Source organism: Eucyclogobius newberryi, unplaced genomic scaffold (genome assembly GCF_026437365.1).
Source record: "Eucyclogobius newberryi isolate DKJ021-1_F unplaced genomic scaffold, fEucNew1.0.hap1 SCAF_13, whole genome shotgun sequence".
In the NCBI taxonomy this organism is placed as follows: Eukaryota; Metazoa; Chordata; class Actinopteri; order Gobiiformes; family Gobiidae; genus Eucyclogobius; species Eucyclogobius newberryi.
In genome coordinates, this window is record NW_027315757.1 from 7,716,862 (window position 1) to 7,743,029 (window position 26,168).

The following is a 26,168-nucleotide window of genomic DNA, read 5'->3' on the forward strand; positions in this document are numbered from 1 at the left end:
ATGTGCAGGACGAGTACTTTTACATGTCATTATCACACATGTGCAGGACAAGTACTTTTACATGTCATTATCACACATGTGCAGGACGAGTACTTTTACATGTCATTATCACACATGTGCAGGACGAGTACTTTTACATTTCATTATCACACATGTGCAGGACGAGTACTTTTACATTTCATTATCACACATGTGCAGGACGAGTACTTTTACATGTCATTATCACACATGTGCAGGACGAGTACTTTTACATTTCATTATCACACATGTGCAGGACGAGTACTTTTACATGTCATTATCACACATGTACAGGATGAGTACTTTTACATGTCATTATCACACATGTACAGGACGTTCAGAGGTGGAACCTTTAAAGGAGAAATATAATCATTTAGTTCCACTTTTTAAAAACTGTTGATCACATTTGCATCGGAATTTCATGTTTTATAATTTTGAAATAATGTGAGGTGATGTGTATGACGCCCTCCGGTGGCTGTAGTGGGGAGTGAGCACATTGTTATTTATACATGACTAGGACGTTTTGAGCAATAAAAACATGTTTACTTCACTGAATCCAAAATGGATCAGTTTAATGCCACAGTGTAGAACTTTCCAGGAAAAGGAATAACATAATATCCATGGAGACAAGCAGGGGTTGGTAATTTGGCTAAAAAGGTTACAAATATATCCCTTTTTGGTCCATGTTTAGGTTTATAATTTCACTCTCTGATTCTAAATCATCACACGAGGAAACCGAGGACCAAAACTCCTTTAATGTCACAGAAAATATTATTTATGAAATAAAATTATAGGTTTAATTTGTTGTATTAATCTTTAAATAGTCAGAAAAAAAGGAAAATGTCCTAAACATGTGATGTAATTAGCCTCCCCCTACGACATTTTTTTTTAACAACCTGATAGTTGATTGGTGTAAAACTTGAGTTTAATTATTTCATTATTATTCACAACAGGCGTTATTCCACCAATTGGGATGTCATGATATCAGATTTTAGTGTTATTATTATTGTGAGAAAAAACATCACGATTTAACTAATTATTGAATTATTCACGATTATTGAGAAATAATCGTGAAAATGTGAAATACTTCATTTTCTTTCATTCCCGTGGTCTGAATACTGTTCCTCAAGTTTGTGACCGGCTTTACGAAATGAAACGTTCTGAAAGACAAAATAAATACAAATTTCACAAAAACAAACGACGATTTTTTCAGTTCTTACGATTATATTTTGACCTGAATAATCACAACTATCACTTAGCATCCTGACATCCCCTTCCCACCAAATAAAGTCCAAATTCAAAAATTGTAAAAAAAAAGAACGCTCCGGACGTTCATCATCTGTTACTGCTCCACATGTTAACACCCCTCTCTCTCCCTCTCTCATCATCATGTGCATCATTCCAGTGGAGTACTCTGGTGTGTATACCTTACATTTTCTAAACCCTCTCCCCTTCTCTCTTCTGCCATCCACATCATCATTCAAAACCACAGCTTCTTTAGCAGCTTCTGTCACAGCGCCGGAAGTACGTTTTTACGGAAGTCTGTGCATGCGAAAATTATTATTATTATTCAGTACAGTGTGTCAGGTAGGGCTGAACGATCTCAACAAATATATATGTGTTTTGTTTTATTTAAATGTGTGACATTTCAAAAAGTCCAGAGCGATAATGGACGTTTTGGGCACTTGACGTTTGATGGTTAAACGCCTTTTTTTCTGTCCTTTATAATAAAATACAAAATAAAATAAAAAATCAGGTCTAAAACAAGTGTAAGGAAAGTGTGTACATCATTTTGGTTGTAGCTATTTTAATTTGATGTATTTTAAACATGCTGACGTCACACCACAAATTTGCTGTGATTAAAAAAAATAATTACCTGATGATAATAATAATGATGTAAGTGTCCCATTCTGCAGGACATTTAACTGGCACGTGTTCAAAGTTTTTTTTAGTAGAATATAATGTAAAGAATATAATGCTTATTTCTTTTGTGCTGTAGCTTTAACCTTTAACCCCAGCGCTTGTCCTGGAGCAGGAATGACAGACGAGCTCCCTCCGTTTTTGAAATATGATGTGATTTGTCATGTCACACCACAAGACACACTTTAAATGACAACATTGAACTTTATACATCTTTTTTTTTAGATTTAGAGTTGAAATAAATGTGTCCTTTTGTTAAAGAACACACAAGTTCTAAAAATGGTATTGTTTTTATTTAAAAATGCAAACACCACTTCATTCTGAAACTATGTGTAATTTATAGAAGATAGTTTTGTGCATTTTTGAATTGTAGAGGAAAAATGTGTGCCGTGTCATTTTCAAGGGATTTGAACTAAAACACTTTCAGAACGAGATCTAAACTGCAATATATATTTGATGAGACGTTTGAATCATTCAGCCCTAGTCTCAGGTTTGCCTAACTCTTCTTTTTACAGCGCGACACCGTTTTCTGCTGTTTTCTTTCGCTGCTTTGGTTTTAACGGTGAAAACTAGAACACAGAGCGACTTCTGTGTCTCTGCTTGTGGAGCCAGTGGTCAGTCTGGATAGCCTGGTTAGCCGTACGTCGTGCTCTTCGTACTCTGCAGAGGAAGTGGTCTGGTGCTCCATATTTAGAGGCGGGACTAACCTGACTGAGAATGGTGGCTCCCAAGTGTTAAAAAATTATACCCAGATATGTACTAAAATGAGATATTTATGGATACCAAAAAGAAATGGCACAAAATTGACTAAGTTTGACCTTTTATGAATAGTTTTAGAATGATCTTGAACAAAGAACGCATGGGTATGTTAAAGGAACTAGAATTATTTAGTGTGGAAAATGACGTGATAGAAAAATATTGTGGTTGGAGCCATTTTGTTTCTGTTATATTTTAATATTTTTTATTATTTTTAGAACATAGAACAAAAAAAAAGTAATAAAAAAAGATGATAATTAGTATAATTAAAATGTATCATTAGTTTTTTAAATAAAACACTCAAAAAACAAGCAGGACCAGGAGATTATAAGGTCAGTAAAGGAATGAAATTAGGAAAATAAGGGAGTGGCATAAAAAAAAGGAAAAAAGATGAGTTAGAGCATATTAAAGTGCTTCTGACAGGTTGGCTCATTGAACTAAAATGCAGTTATATTTTATATATTTAAAATGTTGCTGAAAACTATAAAATATGTTCCCATCCCAGAATAGGTAAATTTTGATGACTTATAATTTCACTTTGTTTGAAATTGATGATATCACACTGAGAAAAAACTCATCCAAAGGCAATTTTTATTTCAACAAATGTAATATACATACATCTTTATTTTGTTGAATTAATTTTTAGAATGTCAAAAAAGTCATTTTGTATTTGTAAAAAAAGATTTTTCAACTTTTCTCCACAAATACCTACTCGATTGGTGCAAAACTATAATTTTAAATTAGTCTATTGCGTATGTCTGTTGTATTAGCCCAGTCCTTAATTGTTAGTGCGCTTTGAGTCATCCATTTTTTTTTGTTAGGGCCGTCTTCCCAACTGCCATGAGTCTGTTCCGAAGATAGCTCTATTGTTTCTACAGGAAGTGGAAAGTGTTTACTCTTTCTGCTTTGCCATTTATACATGCAGAAAATGGTTCAAAAATGAGTGAAAGGCTTTGGACTTGTTCACAATGTACGCTCAAAATCACACAGAACCATAATTCATATTTAGTGCAGCTGTTACCAAACACACGGAACATTCCAGACCTTTTACACGCCATGTTTCAGTTGTCAGAAGAGCGTTCGACTCCTAGTCACAAATGCTATGCTAGTCACAAATGCTATGCTAGACACAAATGCTATGCTAGTCAGAAATGCTATATTAGACACAAATGCTTTGCTAGACACACATGCTATGCTAGTCACAAATGCTATGCTAGTCACAAATGCTATGCTAGACACAAATGCTATACTAGACACAAATGCTATGCTAGACACAAATGCTATACTAGTCACAAATGTCACAAATGCTATACTAGTCACAAATGCTATACCAGTCACTGCTATACTAGTCACAAATGCTATACCAGTCACAAATGCTATACTAGTCACAAATGCTATACTAGTCACAAATGCTATACTAGTCACAAATGTCACAAATGCTATACTAGTCACAAATGCTATACTAGTCACAAATGCTATACTAGTCACAAATGTCACAAATGCTATACTAGTCACAAATGCTATACTAGTCACAAATGCTATACTAGTCACAAATGCTATACTAGTCACAAATGTCACAAATGCTATACTAGTCACAAATGCTATACCAGTCACAAATGCTATACTAGTCACAAATGCTATACTAGTCACAAATGCTATACTAGTCACAAATGTCACAAATGCTATACTAGTCACAAATGCTATACTAGTCACAAATGCTATACTAGTCACAAATGTCACAAATGCTATACTAGTCACAAATGCTATACTAGTCACAAATGCTATACTAGTCACAAATGCTATACTAGTCACAAATGTCACAAATGCTATACTAGTCACAAATGCTATACCAGTCACAAATGCTATACTAGTCACAAATGCTATACTAGTCACAAATGTCACAAATGCTATACTAGTCACAAATGCTATACCAGTCACAAATGCTATACTAGTCACAAATGTCACAAATGCTATACTAGTCACAAATGCTATACCAGTCACAAATGCTATACTAGTCACAAATGCTATACTAGTCACAAATGTCACAAATGCTATACTAGTCACAAATGCTATACTAGTCACAAATGCTATACCAGTCACAAATGTCACAAATGCTATACCAGTCACAAATGCTATACCAGTCACAAATGCTATACTAGTCACAAATGCTATACTAGTTACAAATGCTATACTAGTCACAAATGCTACTATGCTAATCATTTGTGAAACATTTTAAGAGTTAAGAGTGTTTTTTAATAGTCTTTGTGATAGTATATAATAAATTAGTATCAGGCTTTTCTCTTAATATTGGTCTTTAGTCTGAAATGTTTGTCTTGACACAGGTTAGCAGTTGTTAGCTAACTTGCTATTGCTAACGTTAGCAAACATGAAAATTGCATATGAGTACAAAGCACGTTCAGTCTGTGGATATTTCCCATCCTTCTATGTCTGATAGTGAATATTTTATGTCAAGAATCTAACCATATCTGGACCAATACCAGGCTGACTTCCTTCGTAGAATACAAGGACACAGACGTAGTACGGCGGCTTTTTGGCCCTGGCTCCTTCATGGTTGTTCATCTCACCTAAACAGTCTGCACATTTCTCTCTCTTCTTGTTCTCCTGCCTGACATGGATTTACTGCATGGTTTACTCAGACCTTAGTTTGATTGGTAAGACCTCTCCCTCTTTACCCATCCTTCTCTATCCCCAATGCTCTGTTTCTTCTCTAGTGTATTGTTGTAGTCACTTGTAGATGCATGATGTCATAGTATACTGTACATTACACTACTTAAACTCTGATCAGGCACAACATTATGACCATTGAGAGTCCTATAAGAGAACATGGTGAGTTTAAGTTGCTCTGTTGCTACATCCGGCTGAAAATATACAGCAGATTCATGTAATTGTGATGACAATACTTTAATGGTATATAAAACATTCATAATCTCATCTAATGTGTCCTCTTAGTGGCCATGATGTTCTGTCTGAGTATATGTTATCAGTTATTATCTTCCCTTTACATTGTAATTACGCTGACGGTGTCTTCTTTTCGACTAAAAGGCATGGGCCGTGAAGTGGAAAATCTCATTCAGGAAAATTCCCAGTTACTCGAGACAAAGTAAGAATCTTTTCTGCCGTTATATCACCAGTGTGTTTATAATGTTATCCACGCCGTCTGTCTGTAACTTGTGTTCAGGAACGCTCTGAACGTAGTGAACAAAGACCTGATCCTGAAGGTGGACGAGCTGACCTGTGAGAAGGAGGTCCTCCTGGGCGAGCTGGACGCCGTGGTCCAAGCCAAGGCCAAGCTGGAGGACAAGAGCAAAGATCTGGAGGAGGAACTCAAAAAGTATGAAGCCGTGACGACGTGTGGCCTTCAAGTTCATATTTCAAAGGACGGTATTGATCACTGCGATGCTATTTTTCGTTTTCTAGAGCGAGACAAGAAGTGGAGGAGGTCAAACAGAAAACCCAAGACGAGGAAGATGTGAGTTTATCATAAATGCTACGCTAACGTTTAAACGACCCGCGCTCTTGACCGGTCGGCTCATGTCTCGCGTGTCTCGTCCCGGCTGCGACAGAGCGAGATCCCCGTGGCCCAGAAGAAGCGCTTCACTCGGGTGGAGATGGCGCGGGTGCTGATGGAGAGGAACCAGTACAAGGAGCGGCTGATGGAGCTGCAGGAGGCCGTGCGCTGGACCGAGATGATCAGGTACACAACGGTCGGAGGGACGGGAGAGCGGAAGGGAACCGGTACTGTTTAGGAGTGACTTGAGTTCATTCACCAAAGTACATTTAATTCAATTTCATATAGTTTATAAAGTGATATTCCTGCACTTTTGTGATTAATTTGACAGACATTTCACATTCGTCTGATAATTCAACCTGAGTGTATGTGTTTAAAGACATGTTTCGGCACATTTCTGTTGGATTGACATAATATCGTCTCAACAACGTTATTGGAATACGCCAAAAGTTATTTAGATATACATCACCCACCCCTTTTTGACGGTGTAACAGTACTCTTGGTTATACCCTGTTTAACTGTAATTACTAGTGCAACTTAAATAGTTTAAAACATGGGTATATCTACTGGACAGCCAGTAGATGGAGCTCTAACTCAATTCCTGATGTGGAAAAGTCTGACTGATTGAAGTTATGTGTGCTTTTTTAGACCAATGTTTTACGTTCTACAACATGCCAAAGAAGACTTGTTGTTGTGGTGTTGTTGTTGTGGTGTTGCTTTTAATGGCGGTTTTGCAGCCAACTGAAAATGTGCATTTACTGCCACCTACTGTAGTGGTACGTCTTCAAAGTATGTTTTACACCATACTGTAAACATTTAAAAAAGAGGGAGGGAAAGGTGATCTTTTCTCTCCAAAGAAGAGCATATAAGACAATAACAATACACATAATGCAGCATATTTGTGTTTTAAGCAGTATAATTAAAGCACTCTTTTATAATCGTTTAATAAAGTCACAGAGTAAAGATGCTAATGTTAGTCGTTAGCTTACCTTAGCTGTTGAAAGACAAAAAACAGATTCATCCAGTAAATTTTGTTCACCAACATGAATTCCCCTGAGGTTTGCTCAGTCTTTATAAGTTGTATGGGACCACTTGTGCACTCCCTAGTGGTGCAGTTGTGTATTACAAGTAGAGACAAGGCAAAGGAAATGCCCCGGTCAAAATGTTGTCATTAAATTAAGCATTTTTAATCTGTTGGAATATTCCACAGTATGACATTAAATTTATCAATCACCATGGAGACAAGCAGGTGACAACACCAGGCCAAGTTACAAGTCAGATCTGTGGCGAAGCAAGCCCAGTTTTTCAAGGTATTTATACATGCAGATATGCAAGTTTAATGCCATACTGTGGAACATTACAGGAACCAACAGCTGCATGGACCTCCACCAGAACGTTCAAATGTATTTTGTGCATTATTAGGTTTTGTCACTCCTATTACATGAACTTCAGATTAGTGCTTTTGTGAATTGTTGATTGTGTTTTTTAGGGCTTCAAGAGAAAACCCAACCTTGACTGAGAAGAAGAAATCCAGCATCTGGCAGTTGTAAGTACATATGTAACTGTAGTTTTATTCATATTTGTCTGTCATTTACTGTTAAACGTTGTCATTGTCCTCATTGACTCTGACGCTCAACACCAAGTAACTCACATAAACCAATTATTTCTCTCATCTCTCTTTGTGCTATTGAAACATCAGCATTAGGTAAAGACATAATATTATTTCTGAGATGGCCCCGCCCAGTTAACTGCTCCTCCATCTTCAAAAATGTTTCCACGTTTGATGTGTATCCTCCGTAATCCTGCAGTAGACTGTAGAATGTTGATTTGTTTTTCTCAATGTTCAAATCTAACTGGCCCTGCTCCCCCGGGCTTCTCCTGTCTCCTGCCTGCTCTGTGCTTTTTCATATTCAATTTGTTTATTCCCTCAAGGTGGAATTGAAAACTAGTTTGTATATTTATGTTTTTTTTAAAGAAATAAGTTCCTTTGCGGTGGAGTTGTTTTTTATCATTTGCGGTTAAAATGTCACTATGCAATTCTTTTGGCCATTTGTATAGTTTATCATAATTTCTAGGTAATTATTGGAGAAGTGTTTTCCTTCAGAGCTAGGGCTAAGGACCAAAAACTGTAAAAGTGTTTAGTCTTTGTGGGGCTGGGAGAGCATTATAGAAACTTACTACGAAGTTTGGACACAAATGAGATAATTTAAGTTTTTCCCTCTAAGAATACTAATTAACAGATATTATTCTAGTACCTGAAACATTTTTTAAAGGTGTTGTTCCTTTTGGGGTTTTTTTGAGCAAGGATTTGTAATAATAATCCAACCGCAGGAAGTCAAAAGCCACTCCCAAACTGACACCGAGAAAGGGAATTTGGAGTTAGCATCTGGAATCAATCAATTAATCAATCAATCAATCAATCAATCAATAAATAAATCAAATATCAATATATCAAATATACTGTACATGTAAATAGAAGACATTAAACGTTTTTTCAGATCGATGCTCATGTCAATCACTTTGCAACTCAACTGTTCTGGTAGCATTTCAAATGTGAAGCCAGTCCTTTGTATTTGTTCCTTTAGCCGTTAGCATTAGCCCGGATAAAACGCAAGCTAATTATATATAAATAATCAAGAGGGTGTTGGCAGGTTCCAACCCATCGAACACATTTAGGCCAAAGCCTTGTGTTAAGTCATTGTTGAGAGTGGAAACCTTTTGGCGTTTTATTTTAGATGATAATTAGCATGTAAAACTAGCATCTGAGCTAAAGGCTAACTGACTTTAAATTTCTGATGTTGTGCTTCGTTAAGACTCTAGAGACACTAAACATCATCGTTTACGTGTAACTGGTGAGGAGAGCAGAGAAATTGCTCAAATATGTTGAAATAAACATACACTTAAGTATCTATGTGATGGAACGTTCGATTTGACGTAACTCCGGTTAGCATGGGCCAAGTGTAAAAGTTTGTAGTAATAGGAAATTTGGGTCTATAAACGTTAATGAAAGTTTATGACGCCGCGAGGCAAAGTATTCTCTTTTGCAATAACGGGCCTGTAATTGAAATAACTGTAAATCAACATACAATGGCGCATTTTATTATACTGTAGATGTCTGCTGTCATATGGGTACTTTTGGGCTAGCGCTGCGTCCACGCCCCCTTTTAGGTGTAAACAAACAATGTAAACAGATACACGGGAGATACAAATTGTAAAATATCGTTTTACCCCAAAATACAACACAATATTGACAACACAGCAGCCACGGATGGAGAAGTTGGTGAATATTGTGATTAAAAAAAACATAGGTGTCGATATATGTCCTGTAAACACTGTTTGTTTTCACCCAAAAGGGGGCGGGGACATTCTGGTGGCTCAGGAAGTGACATATGACCGGAGACGTCTATGTGGTGCACTCTAAACTTGAAAAGTGACATAGTGCACCTTTAACTTTAGATGATATAGCAGATTTTAATTCATCTCCTTAGCCCTGGACTCTGATAATTGTTCACAATACAAAATTTGCAAACTTTATAAATGTGTGCAAAGCGGTTTCAATTTATCGCCAAACGGATATTCCAGCAAATATACAACGGGCAATGTACTTTCTAAAAAACCTAAATCAGTTTTAACTTTTTAAATGCAAGTCTATATTAGAGAAATTAATTAAAAACAAAAACATTTCTGGAACGGTGACTCAAGCTACATATGTTTCTTCAACACTAACATTCAGTATCGAAAGTTTGAGGTCATTTGTTGCCCGTTGACTCCCAGCATGCACTCTGACTGTCAGTTTCGTCGTTGGTGACCCGTGCCTTACTCTTCTCTCCCCGCACTCCCCCTCTCCCCTCCTCTCCCTCTTCGGCTTTTCTGTAACTCCGCCTCCGCAGCTTCAGCAGGCTGTTTAGCTCCTCCTCCTCCAGCAGCAGCAGCAGTAGCCCCGCCCTGAGGAAGGCCGACGCCCAGTCCAACGTCAAGTACAACTCCCCGGGCAGCCTGGTCAAGAGGAGCAGCACCTTCTCCCAGTTCCCCACCGAGAAGTCTAAAACTTTCGACTTCCTCAATGAAGAGTGAGTAAACGGACAATATTTGAAAAAAATAAAGAAATAATAAAAATCACCAAAAAGTGAATTGCATGCTATTCTCTTGGGTCTAAAATGCGTCAGACAGTAAGAAAAAACAAAGAAAAACAACCAGAGATGGATCTTTTTTTTCAAACGCATCGATATTTAGATTTTAAAGTCCTAAAAAAGGCCCACTGTCTATCTCAAGTTGAAGTAATGATCACAAATACATTTTTCACTATAGTAAAAATAACAATGTCTTTATGTGGGTTCTAAAATTATTTGTGGCCATATTTTTAGCCTCATTTCTCTACTATTTCCATTTTTAGTCATGAGTCCGTTCAAAACGACCACTGGGGCAGATCAGGACACAATACCGGTGCCAAAAATCTGGCAATTTTTTCAGCCTATACAGATGAAAAGTGATGGATATTGACCAACGCCGATATTTCGCCCAATACTAACAAGAACAACCTAAAACCACCTTAATTTGGTGACATATACAGTATAGAAACACATTAGGATCTCTCAGGGTCAGACCTTTGTTTTTATCATACCTTGACATTTTGTTGTGTGATAAGATTTGTGCTGCAGCTTCTTATGTTTTATTAGAGTCATTGTGGTATAAAGTAGTTTCAGTTTTATCTCTCTATAGTAACCATAGACTGTACATGTCACTGGACTAAACTAACCCACTGATAGGAAATGAGCATTCATTTCTACTGAAACATCAGCTCCTCTTTCTCTGTAACTGCTGCTGTGGACTTCATATTATATTAAACATCTCTACATGATCCTGGTTAGTGATGCTCTGATACCGATACCAGTATATCGGAAGGTCTTGTTTTGGGCTCTGAGCAGTTCATCATAAAGAAACACATTAACTCTATTTAATTACTTTCTTCGCTCTGCAGTTTTATTATAGCTACATCTCTAGTCATTATTACTGATGACATATTATTGATTGACGCCGCAGGAAGGACCCGTGCAGCTCTCCGTCCCGTAAAGAGCAGAAGCGAGCGCAGTATCGACAGGTGAAGGCTCACATGCAGAAAGAGGACGGACGTGTCACTGCGCACGGCTGGAGCCTGCCAGGAAAATGCAAGGTTCGTCTTTACGGAACTGCCCGATTACCGTGCACTGTAAACTGGACCGTCCACTGTAAACTGGACCGTCCACTGTAAACTGGACCGTCCACTGTAAACTGGGCCGTCCACTGTAAACTGGACCGTCCACTGTAAACTGGGCCGTCCACTGTAAACTGGATCGATGGGACACATGAGCTTCATCTTCTGCTTCTGTTTGGGTAATTGGTTTGAGACAGTTTGTATCGCTGACCAAAATCAAGCAAATGGACAGAAAATGCTGCGAAAGAGCCACCGTGGCACAAATTCGGTCTTTTAAAGGGCTGAAGACCTGCTCTGGTGTCTGGTTTTGATCCAGATTTGAAATATTTGGAAAAACAAGAAATTCGAAAGGCTTCTAAGTGAATGTCATTGTATTTATATGTTGTTTTTTCTCAGGTAAACGGGGGGCAGACGGAGAATAAGATGAACTTGCCTGTCCCTGTGTATCTGAGGCCTTTGGAACAGAAGGACCCCTCTATGAAGGTACTGGGGAAGTTACTAGATTAAGTGTTATTTTGTAACCTTTTCGAAAATGATCGTCAAAATCAGCCAGGTTTTTTTTTTTTTTTTTTACAGTTGTGGTGCGCTTCGGGGGTGAACATGTCCGGGGGCAGGGCGGAGCTCCAGAGGCAGAAGAAGGGCTCTCAGTGCAGTTTGGACACGCTGGACAACGACACTAAGGTAAGCATGTGGGATAAGGACCTTAGAATCTGCGTTGGTTTTGTCATAGTGGAAAGAAACTGAAACCAGGAAGTGCTTTTTTGTGTTAATATGTCTTCCTTCTTTGTCTTTGTGACAATAGCAATGATATTAATGAACACATCTCTCCCCACTGTGGCTAGCAAAGGTCATCAGAGGTAAAAAAAAAAGAAAAAAGCATTGAAATAGAAAGAGAAAGAGCTGCAAAAGATCTGCTCCTCTCACTCTGTCCACCGGTTTTCCCCAAGGATCGACTTTAGCACTTCTACTATTCTCACTTTACATTAATGATCTCCTCTCTGTTTGCAATAATGTCTTGATTCTGTATGTTGCTGATGACACTGTAAACTACACATAAAGCAATGACATCTCTAAGGTCTCAGAAACACAAAACTCCATGATTCAAGTCTCATCCTGGTTAGAAAAATCCTGTCTCAAATTATATACTGCAAAATCAAACACTGACCCAGACATATTTGTTTCAGGAGAACGTCTGCAGATTGTTTCAGAATACAAATATCTTGGCATTACAATAGATTCAAAATTGTCATTCAAATCACACATCAATAGAATCTGTATCAGAATAATATTTAATCTCTGCAATTTCAAACACATCCGCCACCAAATGTCCACACGAGCGGCTAAAATGTTCATGCACTCAATGATCCTGTCCCACATCACAATCTGTCCACCTCCTGGTCACTGGCTAACGCGACAGTTAACGCTAATGCCTCATTCTACACAATCACAGTCCACTCAGCTCGGAGAACATGGTCAAATACTCAGAGGCTCATGTCAATCACGTTCAGCTCAGCTGGTCAGTAACAGTAAGGGAATCTGAAGCCGGTCCTTTATATTTGTTCCTTTAGCCGTTAGCATTAGCCTGCATAAAATGCAAGTTATAAATAATAAAGAGGGTGTAGGCTGGTTCCAACCCATCGACCACATTTAGGTCAAATCTCCGTCTATTGTATAAAGTCATTCATGGTCTGTCATCTCCACCACTCAGAACCAGAGGAGCAGCGAGAGGGGCCCGCTTTGTCCCCTTCAGAAAAAGTACCTTCAGTGAAAATGCTTTTTCTGTCCGCGCTGCCTCTGACTGGAATCTCACACACACAACTAACACACACAACTATCAGAAATGCAAACTCGTATCACACCATCAAAACACAGTTAAAACACTAACAGCACCTGCTCTCTCTGCTGCCCCCTGCAGGCCACCTGCCCTGTACTTGCAAGTGTGTGTGTGTTTTCCATATGGTGTGTATCTGCTCTCTTGTGTGTCTGTTGTCTGTACCTGGATGTTTGATGTGTCTGTTTCATATAATGTATATACTCTATATATTTCTAACTATTATTAGAATTACCATTATACTATTCCTGTTTTAGGCTGACTGTAACGGCTGTCAGGGGACGATAGATGATAAATAGACTCTGGCAAATTTACAGAAATGTTTATTAATATTGCACTGTCCCTGAAATAAATAAATGTACTACAAATCGTATTTCCCTTTCCACATCCCGTTGTTCACGTAGGAGCCGGAGAAGGTGGACGTGGAGCGGGATCTGCTGGTCCAGGATGAGACGTCCAGCCGGGTGTGGGTCTGCACCAGCACTCACTCCTCCACCAAAGTCATGGTGCTGGACGCCACGCAGCCCGCGGACATCCTGGACACCTTCTACGCCTGCAACACCCACGTCCTCTGCATCGCCAGTGTGCCCGGTGAGCAGCGCGCCCGCGGTCCCGGAGGTGGGAGGGGAGCCGCAAATGACCCATTCAACCAACTACAGCAAAGTTTGAATATTGTGAAGCAGCAAACCTCTGTACGCGCTTCAGATGTGGCACCTGCAGCAAAATGGTCATAAAAAACACTGCTTCTGGAACTTACAACATAGATACATATTCTGGCAGCGGAAATAGTTTTATTGTGAAAAGTCCAGAGATCGACGGAGCGTTAAAGCAAAGTACAACGACACAAGCTTCATCTTAAATTCAAACTAAAATGTAATAAAATTGTATTTACTTGTTTAAGCTGCCATTTGCACATCTGGCAAAGGGACAATGAGCTCAAATCACGTTTATATTGTTGATAAAAAAGCAATAAAATACATGTTAGACTTACGTGTAGCAATTAAATGGTTCGAAATTAGAATTGTTTGTATGTTTGATTTTGGAGCTATTTACTATAACGTTGTTTCTCGTAACAATACTACAATTGTAACACAAAATAATTGACCGTGTTCTCTTATACTTGTTCTCATATAGATCAAGACCATTCTAAAACGATTCAGTAAAAGTCCTATTTGTGAGTTTTTCTTCTGTATTCAGTTCTTGATCAAATGAGTTCCTAGTTTTTATACTAGTTTTATTTATATTTTCTTCCCTTATCAAACCCACCCCTTGTTTCATTTATCTTGTTTCCATGGTCGTCTTGTCTGAGCCTCAGAAATCACTCATTTTACGATATATTCTGTATTTTAAAGAGTTATTCACCAGAGTTATTCAGCTGTATTGACTTCCAGGAGTGTTGGAGACGGATTTCCCCGCCGGAGAGGAGCTTCCCCCGGACGTGGACGGCAGTCAGGCCGGGGATGGCGTGTCTTTGGCGGGCAGCGTGGCCAGTGTGGGCTCCACGGGCAGCGACGGTGCTCTGGCTGCTGAAGGAACCATGGCTGTCCCACATACAGCAGGGTCCAGGGGGAGCGAGCAGCCCACAGAGCACAGCGGCATCTCTGCATCAGGTCAGCTCTACAAACAACATACGTCTTATTCATCTCAACGCAAACCACAGTGGCACTTCACATACATGTTTATATCAGGCACTGTACCTGGTTTTTACTGTCTTAGAAACATGAAAAACAGATCTCTCTTCGCAGCGGTCCAAATGCATTCCTCACTTACAAACACCTTTTCACCACTTTCAGAGTGAAGCGCTAACAACATTAGCATGCTAACGGCGCACTTTTGCGAAGATGGTTAAAATGTTAATGTTTATTATTAGGATCCCCATTAACAGAGCCTAAAGTCTATGTGAAAGGTTCTTCTGTTTTTGTAAATATTACTTATTTGGGTGGTATAGAAGTACAGAGAGTATAGTTACTCATGGCTTCAGGATGAGAGGAGAGCTGAATGGTTTGTTGGTACAGGTTTATTTCCTTAAGGATAGCCATCTTCTATTCAAGAATTTTAACAAAATATAGGTGTTATATGGTATTATTGTTTGTCAAATCATAACTATTGTTTAAAGGTTGAATGGACGATTTTTTTGGCACAAATTTGAGTCTTATTTCCTCGTGGCGTGGACGGCCGATTAGTCCTGCCACGTATCAATCATAAAACGCACCTACCGCTCACCTGCAGCCGCGTCAGGCTCGTCCTCACGTTTCCGCGTGCCTAAGCGCATGGATCTATCATAATATAGTTCCCTTGGTGTACGGGGCAAAATGAAGACGGCGAAAGACAGTTCGAGCTGACGCAGAAGTGGACGGAAATCTACGGGAGACGAGAGATGCGATGCGATCCGTCGCACTAATAAACAAACACACGTGTGTGTTGTATCAGTCCGCACGGGGGAGCGCGCATGCGCACTTCCGCCTGCGTTCTCAAATCGCCGAAAAATCGTCCATTGCGCCTTTAATTTATATGGATTTTGGCTCTTGTTTACAGTTGGTTGCTAGACAGTGGTGGAAACAGTTGTGGAATAAGCTCTACCTCTGTCATATTTGTGTCCAACCAGGTAGTTAAATTATAAAAGAATTACAAAAACTGGTCAAACTAAGGTCAACTAGGCAAAATGTTTAGTCAAATTTTAAATATAACTGCGTTCAATACAATTTAGTGAGAGCCAACCCTGTTATATAGACTTTAACAGCCAGCTACTCTTCCTTGGTTACTTTTTAAAAACTAAATCTAAGGACTTGGAAAAAGCCGCTGAAGACAGACAGCTTGTGGCAGAAACAGCAGGATTTATTGAAGGTGGAGGTAACAATCAATAAACCCCTGGGTCCAGCAGAAGAGATGTCACAGCCAAATCCAGAGCAAAGTGGGTTAGTAGTGAATCCTGTTGTTTGCTCAGCAGGTTTAAAGCTTTCACTCTGCCTCTTCAGGGCCCGCCCTCACTGTCCGCTCAGCTCTAACTCCTTACCTCCCTCATGTCATCTATCTATCTATCTATTTATCTATACATACATCTATCTATCTATACATACATCTATCCATCTATACATACATCTATCCATCTATACATACATCTATACATCTATACCTGATAATTATTCGCTCAAAGTCCTTAAACATTTGAACAGTTGATAAATGTTCGAAAATGTTCTTATCACTTCATTTAAACTGAGCACTACTGAGGCCATAGAGCACAGAACATGTTTTAAAGACTTTGGACCGCGTTCCAAATCAGGAAGCTAACATGAACCAGCATGCTAACCGCGCAGTAAAACACACTTGTAATGAGATGCAGAAAGCACACGGTGGCCTCATTTTCACCCATTTCACTCTAAGATCTACTTTGACAACGTATCTTTACTGGGGCAAAACAGACTTTACTTAATTACATGAAAAATTGTAAAAAGCACAGGATGTTAGCGACGTATTAGCTAAGTGAACTATACATGTGGACGGCTACAAAGAGTTTAATATTAGCTGGTTTTGTTTTTCACGTTATTCAGACAGTAAAGCTTTAACCATTCGTATAAAAAGTACTTTGTTTGTGAATTAAAAGTTTCTGGCTGTGAATCGATGGATGGTGGCATTTACACGACATTTCCCCCCCCAACAGTGGAACTCTCCAGGGAGACGAGCCCGACCGAAGACGCCGCAGAGGAGGCCACAGAGGCGACGGAGGCTAACGCTGGTGTGGGGGAGGAGGAGGAGGGCGCGGCGCAGGACCACCAGGGGGCAGAGCAGAGCCAGCAGGGCATCTACACCGAGCACGTGTTCACAGACCCCCTGGACATGGAGCCTGAAGCGGGCCCCGCTGCTCCAGCACACGGGTGAGGGGGGGGACGCAGTGTGTGTTTAGTATTTAACAACAACATACTTACATTATTTTATATTTTCTTACATTTAGGCAAGGCAAGGCAAGGCAAGTTTATTTGTAGAGCACATTTCATACACAAGGCAATTCAAAGTGCTTCACACAGCAGGAAAAATGCATTAAAATCACAAAGAAATTACAGAAACAGAAATACAATAAAATTAAATTATCAATCCAACTGATTTTCTAAACTAATAAAATCACAAACAAAAGAGAAGAGTGCAAAGAAAAAATCCTTTCAGTCATATGCGCAGCTAAACAAAACTGTTTTTAGCTTAGATTTGAACATTGTCAGAGTAGAACCTGTCTCACATCTTCAGGAAGACTGTTCCAGATTTTAGCTGCATAAAACTGAAACGCAGATTCCCCATGTTTAGTCTTGACTCTGGCACCAGCAGGAGGCCGGTCCATGTTTAGTCCTGACTCTGGCACCAGCAAGAGGCCGGTCCCTGAGGTCCTCAGAGTCCGAGATGGTTCATATGGCACTAACATATCCAAGATGTACTTTGGTGCTAGGCCATGGAGAGACTTGTACACAAGCAGAGCTGCTTTAAAGTCTCTTCTCTGAGCCACAGGGAGCCAGTGCAGAGACCTGAGAACAGGACTAATGTGATGGTACTTCCTGGTTCTAGTCAGGACCCGAGCAGCAGCGTTCTGGATGTACTGCAGCTGTTTTACAGCTCGTTTGGAGAGGCCAGTGAGCAGGCCGTTACAGTAGTCTAATCTACTGAAACATAGATCTGAGTGTCGTCTGCATAATTGTGATAGGACACATTTTCACTGCGTATCAACTGACCTAACGGCAGCATGTAGAGGTTGAACAGAAGGGGACCCAGGACTGACCCTTGGGGCACTCCACAGGTCAGGGTCATGTGGTCTGAGACACAGCTACCAATTTCAACAAAGTACTTCCTGTCTTCCAGATAGGACCTTAACCAGTTTAGGGCAGTGCACGTGATGCCCACCCAGTCCTCTAGTCTCTGTAAGAGGATCCCATGATCGACAGTGTCAAAAGCAGCACTCAGATCTAACAGAATTAAGACTGAGGCTTTGCCCGTGTCAGTGTTCAGGCGGATGTCATTTGTCACCTTGACAAGAGCAGTCTCAGTGCTGTGATGAGGTCTAAACCGCAATATTCATTCAAAACTGCAGAACTGATAAGCCCCGCCTCTTCATAGCAACGTTCCATCGTAGTAAGCAGCGGATTTTAATGTGTGTAATTATGTTGTTGAAAAATGGCTATGTGACAAGTCTTTTTTCTTCTTCAAATAATGCCAACTAAGTACAGGGATGTGGGTGGGGATAGGGGGTAGGTGAAAACCGGATTTTTAGAGCAGTCAAGCCTCAGTTGAAGGACAATACAGGATTAACTCAAACAAACAGGAACCAATCCGAATGCAACATTGAGCAAACTAATCATGGGAAAACACTGTTGTAACAAGATTAAAAGATCAAGATTTACATAATACACATCCTTAAACTTTTTAACAGATCAAGTTATAATTAAAAGATAGTTTAAAATTGAGATGAAAGAAGATATTTTATGGCTGTGGACAATGATAAATGCTGTAAATATCACACAAACACACCCTTACTGTGACAGGTAGAAGGATTATTTACATGACGTTACAATGGTTCTATATTTGACAGGGACTCGGGGTCAGAGGTCACGTCTTTACCAGAGCCGTCAGAGGCCGCTGATGGAGAAGTGCTGAGGATGAGCAGTGCCCTGCCTACCATGTGGCTGGGGGCTCAGAACGGGTGGTGAGTAGAGACGTGTTTCCATTCTACGGTCCGAGCGCAATAGTAATGTCATGATCTCAAATGAAGAGCGGGAGGTTTACTTTTTAGTTTAGTTTTTAGAGAAATGTCCAAAATATAAATCTACAAATGTTTCTCCTTATCATTCTTGTTTGGGATTGACTCCATAAACGTTTCATGTTAATCTTATGCCTGGAAATCATTTTAGTTGTCAATAATCACGTCTTTGGAGTTGAATAATGGCACCACTTTCTGAGGTTATTGTGTTGATTCTTACTGACAGAGAAGATGTTGAACTTTGTGCCAGTTTTTGTTTCATGTGACAGGCCCAGTAATGACAGTGATATGAACCATAAACCAGGTCAACATCTATAATCTGAATGTTCGGAAAACGCTGTGAATTTGGACACTTTAGCGTAATTTAGTTTCAGTCTTAGTGTTTTGACTCAAAAGCTTTAAGCTTTAGTCTAGATTTAGTTGATGAAAATGTCACAATAATTTAATCAACTAAATCCATAATAGTTTTAGTCGACCTGTTTGAAGTTCCCTTTTATTCATTCTTTGTTTAATTTTTATTCATTTACAAACATATTTGTATGTTTAGTTGTCAAATGATGTCAAATGCTTTTATGCATAGTTTTAGTAGAAGAAAACGCATATAATTTTAGTCATAGTATTAGTCTTTTTTGGGTCTATGATTGCTTTTTGTTTAGTTTTTATTTAGTTTTAGTAAATTAAAATGTGACATTAATGAAACCCATGATGAAAATATTTCAGTCGAGGAAATTAGCACTGGACAAGTTTGCAAAAAGCAGATCGAAACAGAAAAGGACTTATTTGTTTAGCCGACAGACTTAGCAACCCGAAATATGATAATTGCAGAGCAGAATGCAGCTAACATTATCCAACACCAACATAACATAAAGAGCGGTTAAAACGTGGTGTTGAGGCTTTGCAGAGAAGTGAAAGAGATGAGGAAAAGCTCTTCCTGTTTACGCTAGCTTTAGCCACGCCCCTCACACAAACATGAAATCAACCTCAGGATTAAAACGATTCAAATACAATTTTAGATTTTATTTTCAAAAGGAGGAGATTTAAGATTTAAAAATAAATAAATGATATATGTCTCCTTTAGCTGAGACATTCACTTTTTTGTCATTTCCTGCTTTGAGCTGACGTTTCCTCTTCTTCTCCTGTTCAGTTTGTACGTGCATTCGTCAGTGGCGCGGTGGAGGAAGTGTCTGCACGCCATCAAACTAAAGGACTCCATTCTTGGCATTGTGTGAGTATTTTCATCATCTAATGCTACATCTTTTATATGAAAAACCTGTGTATTAATCACAATCCGTTTGTTGCAGCCACGTCAAAGGGCGAGTTCTGGTGGCTCTGGCCGACGGGACGTTAGCCATTTTCCGTCGAAACATTGGTATGTAGTTTTTATGTCGCAATTTTTAAAGCTTTCAATACAATTTTGTCAAAGTATTATAAAAATCTCACATTATGTTCAGACTAAGTACAATTATTTGCATATTTCAGATTAATGGCAAGCAAATCAACATCACAACGTTAATGAACGCAAAGACTGTACTTTAATTTCCTCCACAAACAACACAACATCCTGTCTAATTCAAACCCCTCAGTAGTATTTTACATCTGTACAAACATCTTCTGAAATGTGGTTTGTCAGTTCATATTTCAGTTCTATTGGACGAAGTTAAAACTTTGAACAGAATCAAATTATTAAAGCACAAATCGCAAATCTAATTCTTGTCACAATTATATATCTTTTCTTACTATGAAAGTCTATAATATTATCACACTGATTTTCACAATAGACGCTTTAAAGTCTTGTGAACAAATACTTTCTTTATTGCCATAATTGAGGCAAAAGTGAAGCGGAACGTGATGTAATTTCACTTTATAAACTGGGAATAAACCTAAAACGATCCAGGTGGTTTTGTCAAAGTAAAAGCACACGATTTTAGTTTTACTGAACAGATACATCCTGAAATGTTGTTCTTCATGTTATCTCCAGATATATTAAATATGTATATTTGTCCATAAATGACACTTTTTTATGAAGCTCAACTATGACTTCATAAAAGAAAAGCAAACTAACCTGGAAATTCAAAACTTTAAAGACTTCATTATCATCATTCGCATCTCAATTAATCATTGAAAATATATTAAAATTGTCTTAATTTTGCCTCTTGTTTCCTGTGCTCTGGAACATTCTGATGATATACTATTTGAAAGGGTTTATCCCGTCATTGCTGTTCGATACAGAGGTTTCTGTCAGGTGCATGAATGTCCTGCCGTTGTCTTTCAGCCGACGGTCAGTGGGACCTGACCAACTACCACCTGCTGGACCTGGGCCGGCCGCACCACTCCATCCGCTGCATCAGCGTGGTGCACGACGTGGTGTGGTGCGGCTACAGGAACAAGATCTACGTCATCCAGCCCAAAGCCATGAGGATAGAGGTGCTCCACACGTACATACACCACACATGCATCATACACCACACATGCATCACACACCACACATGCATCATACACCACACGTACATCACACACCACACATACATCACACACCACACGTACATCACACACCACACATACATCACACACCACACGTACATCACACACCACACATACATCACACACCACACGTACATCACACACCACACATACATCACACACCACACATACATCATACACCACACATACATCACACACCACACGTACATCACACACCACACATACATCACACACCACACATACATCACACACCACACGTACATCATACACCACACGTACATCACACATCACACGTACATCACACACCACACATACATCACACACCACACGTACATCATACACCACACGTACATCACACATCACACGTACATCACACACCACACGTACATCATACACCACACATACATCATACACCACACATACATCACACACCACACATACATCATACACCACACATACATCACACACCACACATACATCACACACCACACATGCATCATACACCACACGTACATCACACACCACACATACATCACACACCACACGTACATCATACACCACACATACATCATACACCACACATACATCACACACCACACATACATCATACACCACACATACATCACACACCACACATACATCACACACCACACGTACATCACACACCACACATACATCACACACCACACGTACATCACACACCACACATACATCATACACCACACATACATCATACACCACACATACATCACACACCACACATACATCATACACCACACATACATCATACACCACACGTACATCACACACCACACATACATCATACACCACACGTACATCATACACCACACGTACATCACACACCACACGTACATCACACACCACACATACATCACACACCACACGTACATCATACACCACACGTACATCACACATCACACGTACATCACACACCACACGTACATCATACACCACACGTACATCACACATCACACATACATCACACACCACACATACATCACACACCACACGTGCATCATACACCACACATACATCACACACCACACATACATCACACACCACACATACATCACACACCACACGTACATCATACACCACACATACATCACACACCACACGTACATCATACACCACACATACATCACACACCACACATACATCACACACCACACGTACATCATACACCACACATACATCATATACCACACATACATCACACACCACACGTACATCATACACCACACGTACATCATACACCACACATACATCATACACCACACATACATCATACACCACACGTACATCACACACCACATATACATCATACACCACACGTACATCATACACCACACATACATCATACACCACACGTACATCACACACCACATATACATCACACACCACACATACATCATACACCACACGTACATCATACACCACACATACATCATACACCACACGTACATCACACACCACACGTACATCATACACCACACATACATCATACACCACACATACATCACACACCACACATACATCACACACCACACGTACATCATACACCACACATACATCACACACCACACGTACATCATACACCACACATACATCACACACCACACATACATCACACACCACACGTACATCATACACCACACATACATCACACACCACACGTACATCATACACCACACATACATCACACACCACACATACATCACACACCACACGTACATCACACACCACACGTACATCACACACCACACGTACATCATACACCACACATACATCATATACCACACGTACATCACACACCACACGTACATCATACACCACACGTACATCATACACCACACATACATCACACACCACACGTACATCATACACCACACGTACATCATACACCACATATACATCACACACCACACATACATCACACACCACACATACATCACACACCACACATACATCATACACCACACATACATCATACACCACACATACATCATACACCACACATACATCACACACCACACATACATCATACACCACACATACATCATACACCACACATACATCATACACCACATATACATCACACACCACACATACATCACACACCACACATACATCACACACCACATACATCATACACCACACATACATCACACACCACACATACATCATACACCACACATACATCATACACCACACATACATCACACACCACACGTACATCATACACCACACATACATCACACACCACACATACATCATACACCACACATACATCATACACCACACATACATCACACACCACACGTACATCATACACCACACATACATCATACACCACACATACATCACACACCACACATACATCATACACCACACATACATCATACACCACACATACATCACACACCACACGTACATCACACACCACACGTACATCATACACCACACGTACATCACACACCACACGTACATCATACACCACACGTACATCACACACCACACGTACATCACACACCACACGTACATCATACACCACACGTACATCACACACCACACATACATCACACACCACACATACATCACACACCACACGTACATCACACACCACACGTACATCACACACCACACGTACATCACACACCACACGTACATCACACACCACACATACATCACACACCACACATACATCACACACCACATACATCACACACCACACGTACATCATACACCACACGTACATCACACACCACACATACATCACACACCACATACAACATACACCACACATACATCATACACCACATATACATCATACACCACACATACATCACACACCACACATACATCATACACCACACATACATCACACACCACACGTACATCACACACCACACGTACATCATATACCACACATACATCACACACCACACGTACATCACACACCACATACAACATACACCACACATACATCATACACCACATACAACATACACCACACGTACATCACACACCACACATACATCACACACCACATACAACATACACCACACATACATCATACACCACATACAACATACACCACACGTACATCACACACCACATACAACATACACCACACATACATCACACACCACACGTACATCACACACCACATACAACATACACCACACATACATCATACACCACACATACATCATACACCACACATACATCACACACCACATATACATCATACACCACACGTACATCATACACCACACGTACATCACACACCACACATACAACATACACCACACATACATCACACACCACACGTACATCACACACCACATACAACATACACCACACATACATCATACACCACATATACATCATACACCACACGTACATCACACACCACATACAACATACACCACACGTACATCATACACCACACGTACATCATACACCACACATACATCATACACCACACATACATCATACACCACACATACATCACACACCACACATACATCATACACCACACATACATCATACACCACATATACATCACACACCACACATACATCATACACCACACGTACATCACACACCACACATACATCACACACCACACATACATCATACACCACACATACATCACACACCACACATACATCATACACCACACATACATCATACACCACACATACATCACACACCACACATACATCACACACCACACGTACATCATACACCACACGTACATCATACACCACACATACATCACACACCACACATACATCATACACCACACGTACATCACACACCACACGTACATCACACACCACACATACATCACACACCACACATACATCATACACCACACATACATCATACACCACACATACATCACACACCACACATACATCACACACCACACATACATCATACACCACACATACATCACACACCACACATACATCATACACCACACATACATCATACACCACACATACATCATACACCACACATACATCATACACCACACATACATCATACACCACATATACATCACACACCACACATACATCATACACCACACATACATCACACACCACACATACATCATACACCACACGTACATCATACACCACACGTACATCACACACCACACATACATCATACACCACACATACATCACACACCACACATACATCACACACCACACATACATCACACACCACACATACATCATATACCACACATACATCACACACCACACGATGTATATTTCTTGCATCCATGTTTTACAAAATCAAAACAGCACAGGGTTGAATGCATCTAAACCAGGATAGAAAAAGCTTCAGTTGTAGTCATCTGGACTCAGTTTGAAAAAATAATAATAAAATAATATATTTTTTCAAACTGAGTCCAGATGACTACAACTGAAGCTTTTTCTACTATGGAACACGCCTGGACGAATGAGGGATTACACCGACATCTAAACCAGGAGTGCAATGATCTTGTTTTGAACACTTAGTCGTCTCAAAGTGTGTGGCTTTATTTTGGACGATGCTAACTGTGCTAGCTCTGTTAGCGCTGCAGTCTTTGCGCCCGGAAAATCTTAACATTTTAAATCTTCTACTATTCTCCTCATGTCTTCGTCTGCACTTTTTGTCTGTTTAGA

The 26,168-nt window shown here is 39.9% G+C and overlaps 1 protein-coding gene across 4 annotated transcripts in view; it reads left to right on the forward strand.

Annotated features, from left to right (window-relative positions):
• The window catches only part of spag9a (sperm associated antigen 9a), a 50,800-nt gene that overhangs the window by 20,522 nt on the left and 4,110 nt on the right, over positions 1-26,168 (forward strand). The window contains exons 10-26 of one of the 4 annotated variants that reach the window (XM_072442464.1): positions 1,424-1,435; positions 5,758-5,815; positions 5,894-6,046; positions 6,133-6,184; positions 6,279-6,409; positions 7,713-7,769; positions 10,114-10,293; positions 11,264-11,393; positions 11,811-11,897; positions 11,991-12,095; positions 13,653-13,836; positions 14,637-14,855; positions 16,904-17,117; positions 18,812-18,925; positions 20,124-20,204; positions 20,281-20,348; positions 21,252-21,403. In XM_072442464.1, the coding sequence (XP_072298565.1) occupies positions 1,424-1,435; positions 5,758-5,815; positions 5,894-6,046; positions 6,133-6,184; positions 6,279-6,409; positions 7,713-7,769; positions 10,114-10,293; positions 11,264-11,393; positions 11,811-11,897; positions 11,991-12,095; positions 13,653-13,836; positions 14,637-14,855; positions 16,904-17,117; positions 18,812-18,925; positions 20,124-20,204; positions 20,281-20,348; positions 21,252-21,403 (1,997 nt within the window). Of the gene's footprint in view, positions 1-1,423; positions 1,436-5,351; positions 5,367-5,757; positions 5,816-5,893; positions 6,047-6,132; positions 6,185-6,278; positions 6,410-7,712; positions 7,770-10,113; positions 10,294-11,263; positions 11,394-11,810; positions 11,898-11,990; positions 12,096-13,649; positions 13,837-14,636; positions 14,856-16,903; positions 17,118-18,811; positions 18,926-20,123; positions 20,205-20,280; positions 20,349-21,251; positions 21,404-26,168 lie in introns of all 4 variants that reach the window. The other 3 variants (XM_072442463.1, XM_072442462.1, XM_072442465.1) reach the window with 3 other exon arrangements.